The 13,932-nt window shown below is 43.0% G+C and overlaps 1 protein-coding gene across 3 annotated transcripts in view; it reads right to left on the bottom strand.

Moving 5' to 3' along the window:
- Positions 1 to 2,327: 2,327 nt before the first annotated feature.
- Positions 2,328 to 13,932, bottom strand: part of Net1 (neuroepithelial cell transforming 1) — a 33,089-nt gene continuing 21,484 nt past the window's right edge. For 2 of the 3 annotated variants that reach the window (XM_021180428.3, XM_029468427.2), the window contains 9 exons: positions 8,262 to 8,369; positions 7,744 to 7,911; positions 7,366 to 7,428; positions 6,957 to 7,053; positions 6,757 to 6,833; positions 5,953 to 6,210; positions 5,463 to 5,633; positions 4,167 to 4,353; positions 2,328 to 3,837 (listed from right to left, as the gene is read on the bottom strand). In XM_021180428.3, the coding sequence (XP_021036087.1) occupies positions 3,434 to 3,837; positions 4,167 to 4,353; positions 5,463 to 5,633; positions 5,953 to 6,210; positions 6,757 to 6,833; positions 6,957 to 7,053; positions 7,366 to 7,428; positions 7,744 to 7,911; positions 8,262 to 8,369 (1,533 nt within the window). In that variant the 3' untranslated portion in view covers positions 2,328 to 3,433. Of the gene's footprint in view, positions 3,838 to 4,166; positions 4,354 to 5,462; positions 5,634 to 5,952; positions 6,211 to 6,756; positions 6,834 to 6,956; positions 7,054 to 7,365; positions 7,429 to 7,743; positions 7,912 to 8,261; positions 8,370 to 12,708; positions 12,998 to 13,932 lie in introns of those variants that run through there. The other variant, XM_021180430.2, reaches the window with a different exon arrangement.

The raw sequence follows: 13,932 nt of genomic DNA, 5'->3' as shown, positions 1-13,932 counted from the left end.
TGCTTACCTGTGTCATGTCCTTTATGAGCCACAGTGAGGTCCATTATCCAGGAGAGTTACTCGATGGTGATATATTATTCTTCACTTAACGAGCTAGGCTCCTGCTGTTGAAAATCCTCCCTTCCTTACCCACAGGTTGCCCTGAATACTTACTTGTAGAAGTAGGAGGAGAGAAGGGAGGAGAGACGCTTGGTGATTTTCTTTCATTAAACAGTTATGAAACCAATAAATTGGTCCATTGAAATATTCAATAGTGAATAAGACATTTAACTAAAACAGATTTATTTTTCTTGTATGTGTGCATATCTGTGTTTGAGCATACATATGCCATGGTGCATGTGTGGAGATCAGATGACAACTTGTGGGAGTCGGCTCTCTCCTCGGTCACAAGACTTTTATCACAGCCACTAGGTTGTTAGGCTTGGTAGCTTGTGCCTCTCTGGCCACTGAGCCACTACACTTCCTTGGCCCCAAATTCATTTTTTAAGACTCATGAAGCTATGTATGGACTTTGAAATGTTGTAATTCACTGTAAGTTTATCCTAACTGATACTCAGTTGTTTCAAGATCTTTTAAATCAGTTCCTTTTCTCCATGACAATTACACTCTTGGAATTTACCAGACTGTGGCTCATCAGGGCCAGGGAGAGAATTAGGCTCTCTTCAGATCCACATCTATCACCTTCAGGCAGCCCATCTTCTGTAAAAGCAGAGGGAGGACACTTTGACAGAAAGCCACCATTTTGAAGCTATGACTTGTTGCATCAACTTCAGTTTTACACAATAAGGAAAATATTACTTCTATTTTCTTTATGGTATCTTGGAGAAAATTACATCTACAACAGTCAAACATGTCACAAATGTGTAACAGTTCACAGGTTTGACCGTGGAAGATGATCTATTTCAAACAATCATTTGAAAGTGAGGGTAGAGTGATGCTTTGAGAACCCATGGGAAAAACAAATTCTTACTCTCTAGGCTGTAGGGCCCTACTAGGACAGACATGCACAGATCTGACATGGGCAGAGTTCAGAGGGATTCTGGAGAATGCCTAAGGCTCTTAAGTTGTGTGGCTGTGTAAGCATGGCTACGCTACACTTCTTCCTGGAGGAAGGGTCCATGACTTTGACTAAACAGTGTGATGGCATACACCTATAATCCCAGCACTTGGGAGGTAGAGGCAAGAGGACTGACCCACCATGAACTTGAAAGCAGTGTGGGCTATAGAGTGAGTTCTTAGCCAGGCAGGGATACTTAAAAGGAAGACTGTGTCTGGATACTGTGAGACGGTGTAAGGCACACACATCACTCATTGGTGGTGATGCCCAAACAAGTCTGAGAACCGAGACTGTTCCTGAGTGCTGTCCTACAGAAATGCTGCTCTTGAAGAACGTCACGACTGTTTATTTTCTCCCGAGAGAAACCAAGCAAGATACCTTTAGGTCAAACATCATTCCATTACCACATCTGAACCATTTGTTCCTATTAACTCTAGAAGCTGAACAGAGCCACTCTGAGAGCAATTAAACTCCACATGACAGCTCTAGACAGGACTACGGTCTTGCTTTCCGATGTTGCAGATCACAGCACTGGATAAGGCACCCTTCTGAATTTGAATTTCCAAAGTGACAAGGCTCAGGTACCTACCTCAGAATTTGGATTTAAGCACATTAATGAAGATGTTTGCTATTTGCTCTCCTACTGCATCCAGAAGACAACCATATGGTCAGCTGTCTGCAATACAATGGTTACTTCTGATGACACCATGTCCTTAAAAGATCACATGACTCCTAAGAACTAAACTATGGACTTTTCTTATCAACAAGTCTCAAAAGGGTAAATTATTTGGAATTTCCTAAACCCTTAACGGTTTAGCTAAGCCCTCATGCCCCAGTGGATGGCCCCCAATAACCACCAGGAGAGAAATGTTTTGGGTTATTATGTGTGTGCTTTTTTTTTTAATTGTATAATTCTTTTATACAAAGAAATCATTTCATTGATCTATTTACAGCCTTTTCCAATTTTCATTTCCACTGGAGATATATTTCACATATAATGGTTAACAATGACTTGAACTGATCGCCAGTATAACCCTGGGCTGACATGGGGTCTCTGTCCTTCTCCCCACTTTAAAGAGCATGACCCCATTTTTAATGCAAACATTTTGCAGTCAAGAATCATGAGGTTTTTTTTTTTTTTTTTAATGAAGAAAACCAACCAGAATTAACCTAATATAGTCAAATTTCCAACACACTGTATAGTTCTTTTCAAATGTAGCATTTGCAGGTATGAGAAACCAAAGCAAACACAGTTCACATCCCCTCTGCCTTCTACAACTTTCTACATCCCTCAGGCCAGGCTGCTCCTGGCTCCTCCTCTGGTTCAGCCGGACAATTTACTTTAGACAAGCTACTCTTCTCTTCTCTTCCCTTCCCTTCCCTATCCCAGACTCCTGCCTTCTCTCTTGCTTTTCAGACAACACAAAAACTTCCTCCCAACCCTTCCTGTGGTTCCTTTCAGTAGTCTAGAATACACTAAGTCATTTCATGGGACTTTACCACATGATACACTGTAAAAACTGCAGTTTTCTTAATTGGCTCAAACAATATGGCTTGGTTTCACGTGATAAAATTAACGACTCACACACACACAAACACACACACACACACACAGGAGGAAAAACTTCAAGGACATGCCACTTTAAAAAGGCATCAACGTAAAAAAATAAAAGCAAATACTAAAAACTACTTTACAATAAAAAAAAATTAAATAGTTGGCAGAATAAATGAATGCAGAAGGCGAACCGTGCAGTGAGACTGCCACGGGTGTTTGTTCATTCCAGTTGAGACAAAGGGGGAAGACATCAAGCTTCACGCTTGTTCTCCAAGGAAGCGGGGCTTCACTGTAAATACAAAAGATTTCAATCTCAAATCTGTTCCATGCAGATTGTAGGTGTCACTATTACAATTCTGTGCTTCCTCTGAGGTTTAACAGAGAACACTGATGGAGTCTCAGCATTTGCAAGCGTTTAAGCCTGGCAAACACTGTGACATTTGCTCAGTCCTGGAAAGTCGTGGGGAACCCAGGTGAGGACAGCACCGGCTCCACACACACTTCTTCTGATAAAATACACCAAGTTGGCATGTTCCAAATAATCCATGAAAATACCTTTTTAAAGTCTCCAATTTAACAGTAATCTGTGTATCTTTAGCTGCCGTTAATAACAACAATGACTATGACAACGATGACGACAAGGACAACATCAATGACATGACGACGATTGGGGGCGGGGGGGAAGGGAGAGGGAGAGAATGAAAGAGAGACCCAAACCAAGAACATATTACTTCTGGTACAGAGTAACCCTTGATGCTCCCATTATAAGAAAAACTGTACACATTTATAAATAAACAGCTCCCCATCAGGGAATACACACTTTATACCAAAGTCTCTTTCTTTTTGCCACCTGACTGTGCTTTGTCCCTTGCTCTTCGTAAGCCAGGGTGAGGCCGCTGTGCCTTCATGTTCCTGGTGTCTTCCACTGTCTGTACACTGGAGCCATAATCCAGGGCGCTTTCCTCGTCTACCTGCATGACACCAGGAACCACGCATGACCGTCGCTGGGCTCTGAGATTCCCAGCAGAAGGGTTGTTCTCTTCACACTCTTCATGGAGGTCTGGCAAGCCCTGAAGCTCTAGGGGGCTGGCAGCCCGCTGGAAGGGGGCAATGGCCGCGCGAATACAGTTGAACCACTGCTGCTTATGGAACACATCATTGGCTTGCAGTGTGTGAGAGTGGCCTGGAGAAGGGTCTTGGAAGCGGACCCTAAAGATATTTTTAGCTGAAGGGAGGAAAAAAGAAATCAAGACTGAGAAAGTGGTCATGCAGTAAGTAAAGTTCCAGTACCTATGAGACACACACTGTTAAAGACAGCTGCTAGCCAGAGGTTGCTGACCAACTCCATACTGTGCCAGCATATGACTGGGGAATGGTTTTATTTTCAAAATGCTAAGGGTTGAGTCTAATTTCATTTAGGGACATTTGTTTCTTCTTTTCAGTGTTGTTTGTTAAGATGGGGTCTCACTCTGTAGCCCAGGTTAGCTTCAAATGTGTGGCCATTCTGCTCCACTCCCTTCCTCCCCGTCTATCCCGGCCCCCTTTAGTAACTACCTTTGTCTGAGTTGCCGAAGGCCCCTCGGAAGGAGCCACCCATGCGCACATCCCCGTCCTGCAGGTCTTCCAGCACCAGCTCTTGGACTGGGATGGGCTGCCGGTAAACCTGGTACAAGTGGCGCTCATTTCGAGTGACAGGCCGAGTCAAAACCAAGATGTCTTGAAATAGGAAAATGTACAGTTTCTGCAGAAATGAAGGAAAAAAAAAAAAAACACCAAAAACTTCCTAAATAAAAGATTTAATTGATAAGGAACTGGATTTGAGATTTAGATTTTTCTAATTTCTCCTTTATACACGGCACAGAATAGTGATCTCATGGCTTCCCAGGTCTAACTTGGAGCAGTCAAGCCCAGGCTACCTAGAGCTCTTCTCTTTCTTTCATCAGGCCACACTACCAGGCTAGGTGACAGCTGAGCAAATGCCACCTATCTGAGAGACCTGGTGTCAGCAGAAACAGTTTCAACTCCAGTACTGTGCACTGTAGTTTCCAAAGACACAGGGATCCCAAGTGCGTGCTGCTACAATGTTCATGGGTCAGTTGTGTCTACACAGGTCTAAGCCTTCACAGAACAGTTAGGCTCTGTGGCAGAAATCAGATAGGCTGGATTTCAACTTTTTCTTGAACAACCCCCAACTTACAAATGGAGCTGTTGGAAAGCACATATAAAGCAAAAATAGCATTCATGACTCCTAATTCTAGGAGGTTCTTTTGTAATAAATATTAAAAAAAAAGTAAAATTGTTCTTGTTTAATCTGCTGCAAAACTTGAGTGGTGCCAAAACCTCTGGCCCTGCTGGAAGACACCATTCCCACAGCAAGCGCTCATCACTGTGGAAACACAGGAGACTCACCACACACAGGCTGATAGTTCACAAGCGGAAAGGACTGCTAGTTGAGATGTTTAAGTCTTCCTATCTGCTTTATTAAAGCTGGTCACATACACGAGTGCTACCCTTCCTGCTGCAAGCTGCAGGCTGGCTGGCTTGCTTGCTTGCTTGCTTGCTTATTTATTTATTTATTTATTTATTTATTTATTTATTTATTTATTTATTTATTTCCAGACAGGGTTTCTCTGTGTAGCCCTGGCTGTCCTGGAACTCACTTTGTAGACCAGGCTGGCCTCGAACTCAGAAATCCGCCTGCCTTTGCCTCCCAAGTGCTGGGATTAAAGGCGTGTGCCACCACCGCCTGGCTGCAGGCTTATTTTTAAAAACCTGTCTCATAATTTGCAAAACTTGAGGTGGGAATAAGGAAGCAATGGCCTCCTTCCCGTTCACACTGGAAGCACTCACATGGCCGCTTTTATTCTTCAGCTCCCCATGGCACAGCAGCACTTTGCTTGCTTCGATCCTAGGGTCCTTCTGCTTCTCGTCCAGGTACTCCAGCTTGTTGATGTAATACTGACACTCAGATTCGCCTTTCTTCAAGTTGATATCAGAAAGAACTCCTTGTATTATCAATATCTAGAAATGATAAAGACAGAAGAATAAAGCCATATGGGGCAACTGCTGTCTATCAGCCTCCCCTTCCTCCCTCCAGAGCAAACATTCACACAAAAAGGCAGAATCTAAAGCTTGAATTGGCTCCAGAGATCAGTCCAGTCAGTCTCTTCATTATACATGTGAACAGCCATACTGGGCGACTAGTTCAAGGCTACCAGCCAGTGGAAGGGACTAGACGAAAGCCCAGTCTATTGATGACATGAGATTTGAAAGTACCACTGTATGCTTTTCTAAGGTTAGCCATGCTAAACTTGCAAGACTGCTCTATGGGTTTACTTACTGCTTCCTCCAGAAGCTGAACATCAAGGTGGTCTTTGGGAGTGTGTCTAAGGATTTCTTTTAACAATAAGGGGTACTTGACAAGGCGACTTCGAGGGATATCTAGGAAACTCCAAAGATCTAGTTTTCGACTGAAAGGAGACTCCAGACAGCGCTGGAGGAAGTCTTGGACTCTTGGGTCTTGTTTCTTCTGATCCAGAAGAGCCTTGGCCGCCAGCTGGTTACTACAGTAGCCTCTGTAGGCATTCAGGCCTGGTAACTGGAGAGCAGAGACAGAGCATGACATATCCTACATGACTGGGTGCATTAGTAAGCCATGAGCACAAACCACAAAAGACAGCATGAGGCCACATGTTTTCCCGGCTGTGGAAATCTTCCTGGCTCTACTAAGGCGCATGGCCTCACTAAGATGTTAGTTATCTGTGTGCCCAGGACACCGAGTTGCTTCTATCACATGTCACAACCATGACGCTGTGGGCCTGTTCACTCTTGTTTGAGGTCATAAACATAGAAGTAGCCTTCATTACCGAGTCCCCATGAATCCTCCTTCAACAGGGCCTGGCATACAGTAAGTACTCAAGCATTTATTTACATGAAAGATTGCATAAGTATCATAGCATTATGGAAAGTCTGCTCAAGCAGGGACATTATTTATAAGTAGATCTATAACTCAATAAAGTATTTACAAGGCTGTAAGTTCTTATCATCATAACTTTGCTGGACTTTAAGGTTTCCTTGCTCGTAGAGTCTGTGGCAGACAAAGCTGCTATGAGTGACATTGCAGGCCACAGCACTGCTCACGTACCCAGTTCACGAGAATGTGACCAATCTGCTCCACAGTCCCATCAGGCTTGGTTGCTTCTCCAATTCTTGCTAACAGATCTGAAGGGCACAACAATAGAGAGAGAGCAGTGACACACTGACTGGAAAGAAGTGGTGAGTGTGACATCATCGTTAATTTAAATGGCTGCTCAGAGACAAATGGAAACGAAGAGCAAAGCTGACCTTCGTGCAGAGGTATGTAAGCATCCAAGTCTCCAAATATGTGCGTGAGTTCCTCTTCTGACATGATGGACAGCTTTAACATGGGGTCATGGTAGGCCTGGCAGAGGGGAAGAGATACATCACACAAAGAATGAGCAAGGAAAGCCCTTAGGCACCCCGTCCTCGAGCACACCCTAGTAACTCCATATCAGGGACACAGCTTTGGGAGAAATGCTACAGTTTACACTCACTCTAAAAAGTTTACTAGTGGTCACACTTGAAAAGCAGTGCTTCAATCTTGAGTCAAAGACGTAGCCCTCAGTAAAACTCTGCTGCTTTCTACTTCCACGGTTAAGGAGCCACCCTTTAGAAGCTGTGAGGTGGGTGGCCTTTGAAGGGCTGGCACTCGGTGTGGTAAAGTGACACTGACCTTTCTTGCGAGCTTGAGATCCTCAATCAAGTCCTGTTCTCCTCGGGACAATTCATATATGGCCTAAAAACATCCAGCAACACCAGAAGTCAGACATGAAAAATCATGTAATTGATATTTACAGTGCTTGACTAAGAGACTTGGTCTGAAAATTCTAATTCAGCTTGAAATGTTTTTCCATCCTTTTACCCACTAGAGCTGCTGAATCTGATGACGACCACCACGCACTATAAACTGTTGCAGACTGGGTGGCTGTTACTCAAATAAAAACCATCAGGTATTAGTTTTCCATTCCTCTGGCAAGACATATATTTAAAAGCATCTCTTCTTCCTTGGTCTAACTCAATAAATACAGCCCGGGTACTGAGTGTTGCGTACCTCCTGACGTTTGATCTCTCGAGTGGTCAAGGACTCCTTCATATTGATGTCTAGCATTTCCGACCATAGTGCACTGCTTCTTCTCTTGGTGGGTGTGGGGACGGTGGACCTGCTGAATGACTTCTGGGCAGAGGCTGGGGATCTGTGGTCACCACGAAGGGTAAACGACTAAAGAGGCAAGCAAATGAGAAGGTGAGATTTGAAGGCAGCAACAGTTATCCTGCATTTATTTAAACAATGCATCTCTGAGGATTTCTCAATATATAAAGCAATCACTTAAGTTTTAACCTAACAGTAGTTGTGGGGAATGTAAAGGGTCTAAGAGGAGCCTCTGACAAAGGATCCTAATGAACACGGCTTATAACAATGCTACTCTAGTCAAGTGTTCCCCCCAAGCAGACTCCAACCCAAACACCATGTACAACAACGCAAACATGTTTGTACAGCTCAAAGGAAAACAAATCTTAGGTGTCCATAAAACATGCTCTCCCTCCCTTCTTCCCTCCCTCTTTGTTTACCTGTATGGTCTGACCGAAGCGCCTGACTGCTCCATTTCTTACGGGAGAGATTAAGTTTGCCAAGGATGTGACCCGAGCTAGAGGCCGAACTCTCTTATTGCTTGGCTCCTGGGAAAACAAAACCAGATTATAATAAATATGTGTGGAGGTGTAATGATTTCATACAAGCCCAGACAACGTTAAACTGCTTACAAAACAGTGCTTGTACAAGACAGGGAGACAGGGAACTAAAAAAAAATGATTGTTGTTTTTTACGCTAAACTAGAACACCACCAAGTAACAACAGCTTAAGAAAACCAAAGTTTTGTCTCTGTCCCAGTATTGTGTATTTCCACTTTTAACTACTTTAGTTTGAGAATAACCTTTGAGCATGTCTAATACTGAAATGGGTCAAAAACTGCTCAAGCCAAGGCAGAGGGGAGGTTCAAAGGACTCCTAGGCTCTGACAGGCCTAGAATCCTACCTCCAGCTCTTGCAATGGCACAGTCAGGGCTAAGAAGCAGCCCAACTTTTAACATAGCAATAGCATAGCAAACAAGCACTTAGCATCCTTGGATCTCAGAGCTTCACAACGCTAGTATGAAGGACACATTGTCCAAAGACTTTAGAGTTCCTGAGATAAAAAACTCCAAATCAAGTGATTCTACAAGAGGAGCATACACTGTTTGTGTCTGGTGCCTTTAACAAGTCTCACACATGATAAAATGTGAGATAAATGTGATAAAATAAAATAAAATGTGAGATAAATGGTGAGAATTTGGAAGGCTGGACAAGGTGGTGCACAGCTTTAATCCTAACACTTGGGAGGCAGAGTCAGGTAGATCTCTTTGAGTTCAAGGCAAAAGGCCAGTCAGGACTACATAGCGACCCTGTCTCAAAAATAGATCACCATTAAATTAAAAAGTAACAGAAAACCATTCTTTCCCCTAAAATTTCTGAGCAGAACAAATTACTTTAAAAGAGAGGGGTGCAAGGAAAAGAAACCAAATAAAAATAACTCTCATATAATTTAAGAACAAAGTGGGAAAAAAGGACAAAGTTAGGAAGAAGCTTAAATGAGTCCCACAGCCCACAAAGCATCTCAGCTCCTGAGTGTGCACATACATGCGCAGAAGGAACCCCAACGACTCAAGGACTTCAAAGAGAATCCAAACTCTGGAGGCTTTAAGAGACAGGGTTGTAAACCTCTCCCTCCCTCCTCCAAATAACTAACTGGGAAGCAAAACTTAAACTATAAACCACGATGAGCTGAGACACGCAGTAAAGTGGCACATGTCGTCTGACAAGGGCCTTCAGCACACATCTGTGCAGACTGAGTGACACACGCGTGTGCAGGGGCAGCTAGAGGCATTCCTTTCCATTTAGTAAAGACAGCACAAAGCGTCTCCTGTTTGATTGGAGATAGAATTACCTTACAAAGCAAGATACGCCAACACGAACTGGAAGCAAAGCAGCTGCCTGCCTCTCATGCTTTGGAAGCAGAGGTTAGCACCCCTTCCCTGTTCAAAGCATAAAAGTTTCCCTTCCTAGTAAATCGCCAAATATTTAATCTGTTTGAAGGTCTTCAGAAAGGTGCGTCTCCCAGGGAGTCAAAGTAAGTCAGTTTACCTAAGAAGACACTGTGATGTCATTATACTAAATAAAATTGTCAAATTCTTGCCTTTTAAGATTAGTTAATGTAAAACTTCTAAATTCTTGGCAATTACAAACTATGTTATGCTTGGGAGGCAGAGGCAGATGGATTTCTGAGTTCGAGGCCAGCCTGGTCTACAGAGTGACTTCCAGGACAGCCAGGGCTACACAGAGAAACCCTGTCTCGAAAAACCAAAAACCAAAAAGAAAAAAAAAAAAAGGCCAAAACCGAACAACAAAAAACTTCCACTATGTTATGTTTAAAATGAAAAAGAAATGATTATGATTGACTAAGCAGGTCCTGTGAGTATCAGTCAGGCACCCTCTCACTAGAGAACTAGAACATGTAGACTTAGGTAACTAAGTGTCTATCTAAAAGCACTTGTAAGGCACTAATATAAATTTTGTGTATGCATTTCTTCAGGCTGCACTTGGTGGCTAAACACATTCACAGTTCTTTAAAAATAACTACAATATCACTTCTTTATAAAGCATATTGCTATTCAATAGTCAAGTCTAACATGTTTGGTAAGAAAGTATAGTGTGTGTACGTGGCAGGTTTAAATAGAGGATTGCCAGTAGTTCCAGGCTAGCCTGACCTAGCCTGGGCTACCCAGTGTGAACTGAAAAAAAGCAAAAAGCAAACCAAAACAAAACAAAAAAAACCTAAACTAAACTAAACCAAACCAAAATGGCAAACATGGTGGAACAACCATTTGGGAACTCCTTTTCAAAAAGGTAAACACATATCACTGGAAGTGGCCTACTGTCAATTTCAGGATACAGACACTAGTTGAAGAAAAGATCAAACATAATTTTATTTTATTTTTGGTGGAGAAGTGAAATGGATTAGGCACTTAAGAGTCAGCAAAAAGGTAGGGGCAAAATCTATATCTTTGGGAATATGGATTACAATTTGAGCTAGGAAAATTATAAGCAAAGCAGTCCTTCTACAGGTCCAAGAGAACTCCTTCAGTTATCTGATTTATTAAGGACAAGAACATCTGCACCATAAAGACTGTTGTTACACCTACATGCACCTTTCCCTGACAGGACTCAGCAGTGATATTTGGACTCGATGAAAGTACACACTCACACAGGCACAGACACCCACACCCCCAAGGCCAGGCTTAACTATATATATAATGGTGGTGACTTGCTTATGGAGCTGGACGGTTGTTACAGTGAACACTAGGATTCATAGACACTGATACCTGCCTCCCTAAAGACAAGCAGCAAACCTGGGAGAATAAACATGAACGCTAACAAGGCTTAACTTTGAGCAACTTCTATCGTAACAGGCAACCTTTTATGAGGGCTAAGGTTCACTTGGAGGGGCAAAGCCACTCTCAGGAGTCTATGCTGTTTACTTAGGTTAATCTTTAAACAGACTATCTAGTTCAGCTGGCCGGAACATCCGTCCTGTTAGGAAATCTGCCTGACCCTGCTGGGCTTTGGGAACTCAATTTGAGTTCACCTCCCCTAGTTAGGGGAGGTGTCCTAAAATATTTCCAGAGTATCTATAAGAAAATTACGTCTACTTTCAAGCTAGCTTTCCTGGGATGTATCTTATTTATAAACACAGCAGCCTGGATGAAACCCTTTGGTGAATTTAGCTCTTAGTAACCTTTTCCCGTAATGATGTCATTACAAGGCATGTTTTAGAGTCAGTCAAATCATGGTACTTTAAAGGTCAGTCTGCGTCTCGGTTTTATTCCTTCTGTTCAAACATAATCGCTCACTTGGCAACAGCTTTTAAAAACAGAAAAACAAGAATAAAAAAAGGTTTTTTTGAGAGAGATAAAGGCAAGTTTTGATTACAAACTAATTTTCCTTAGGTCATGAGGGCTGTGTTCTGAAGCAGGGACTCCGACCCTGGTTATTTGGATGCTCCAAGTAAAGGGGCCAAGGAAAATAGCTCATGTCTCACCCTACGGAAAAGGCTCACCCTTGAGGGCCTGAAAGATAACTACCTACCTTGGGGATTTTCACTCACAGCCTTGTAGGAAGAAGCATTCTCTTACTGATTTTATAAAATGTAAGAAAAAGTGAACCCAAACAAATAACAAAATTCAGTATCAACCCCCAGTGGCGCCCCAATGATTGTATAACAAGCTGTCTTCTTGAGGCATGTGATTAAACTGCTCATTTTAAAAATGGACAACTACATATATTTTTCATAAAAAACCATCACTATCTTCAAAAAAAAGATTTGGTAGGCTGAACCCATAACCATTTCTACCACAGAAGAGACCGGGCAGCACGAAACACCGCAGCACCAATCAACTGCCAAGATTACAAAAAAATTGCATGAAGTGATTTTTTTCCATAAATGTTCATAAAGACTTTAGAAAGCCAGGCAGGCAGTGTTCCCCCGACTCAAACACCCTTTCAGAAGGAAAAAGGGAACGGCAAGCCTAACTACACGGGGAAAGAATGAACACGCATCCCAGGTCGGCCTTTACTCACTTGTTCACCAGCACTGAGAGGAAAATATTTTTATTTTTCTTTCCTTTCTTAAAACAGTCTCCATGACTTAGTAATGCAAGTTAGGGGGGAAAAAGGCACAACCATATCGAACATGAGAAATGTTTACCCAGAGACTCATATATTTAAAATCTCTTTTGTATGTAATTTTTCACAATTTTGGCTATATTAAAAAAATTTGCTTAAACTTAGACCACAGTTCTTAAACACATTTCAGCCTTGCTTATAATAGTTGTACATTTTAGGATGTAATACGATTAAAAGTTTGAACGTGAAATTTAAAATCTTAGAAGTTCTGCGGAGTTGGAAAACATTCCTTCAGTCTTACCTCCTGCTCCCGGAAGGGCTGGTTATTAACATCTAAGACTCGGATCGTCCTTTTAATGGGCAGGAGACCTCCGATCTCATCATGCGCCACCATGCTTTACAAGTGTCCCTTCAAATCTTTCGGGTTAGTCCACATGCGAGTCAGCCCTGCAGGGCAACGCCGCCACGGCGCCGGGCTTTTCTTCTGCGTGCTCAGCCTGGCCCAGCAGCCATGCGCCCATGCCTCCGCTCGCGGTGGAGCTCCGCTTCTGCAAAGGCAGCGAGCACGCACGCAGACCTCAGGAGTCCGGGGCGGGGCCAGGACCCACGTGACTCCCGATAACTGCAGAGGGGCGCACCTAGGCTGCTCCGCCTGAGCTAAGCCGGTCCCTCGCAATAAAAAAAGGCACTGGAACTTGCACAGGAGGCCCATTGAACGCCAGTGGAACCTATCTCAGTTAATTCTCTAGCACTTAGTTACTGACAGAGACTCTAAAATTTAGAGATTTCTCTAAAATTAGTGCCTTGGAAAGGGCTGAGTATGTGTTAAAAAACTACGCAGCAAAGACTTCTGAGTTAAAAAATTATGTAGTAAAGAAGAGCCTAGTTACCCAGCAGCACCGGCTTAAGCACAACTGTAAAATTACCTGCCTCTTAAAACAAGGTTCCTATGGGGGCCAAAGGATTCATGGGGGGAAGGCCTATATGAAAATGTCACAGTACATCTGTTACTTTGTACACAGAAAATCTAAAGTAGTTCCTGCTTCCCCCACCCCCGTTTTTTAAATTCAAGGACTGACAGGGAACCACAGTGGGCACCTTCAGTTCACTCCATTCCTATTGGAGCACCTGGTCCTGGGAAAAGCTAGACTGGCCTAGTTCAAATTTTCAGGCTCAGTCTTGGTGTGAGACATTTATGCCATAAAAACACACAGCAGGATCCTTCCCTAAACTTATCTTGATATGGTCTTAATAGATCCAATAGACCTGCTTACAAAGCCTTGCATTTTAAAAGGGAAGAACAGCCCCACCCCCAGGGAAAGTCACCCAGGAGAGGCCAGTTGCCAACTTTTCCAAAACTTTCCTTTATGGAAGGGCACTATGTCTCAAGTTAGGACCTGAGATATAGCGGACTTCCTTCCGGATTTGTTTTGCACAGTAGGCCCATCTTAATTAACAGTGTGCAGATATGATATGCTGGTAAACTGGAAAGCTACAGTGAAGTATTTGCAAGCATAAAATAAGC

Source organism: Mus caroli, unplaced genomic scaffold (assembly GCF_978045245.1).
Source record: "Mus caroli unplaced genomic scaffold, Mus_caroli_1 scaffold_15, whole genome shotgun sequence".
Classification (NCBI taxonomy): domain Eukaryota; kingdom Metazoa; phylum Chordata; class Mammalia; order Rodentia; family Muridae; genus Mus; species Mus caroli.
Note: the sequence above shows the minus strand (reverse complement) of the source record. Positions and strands in the feature narration are given on the sequence as shown.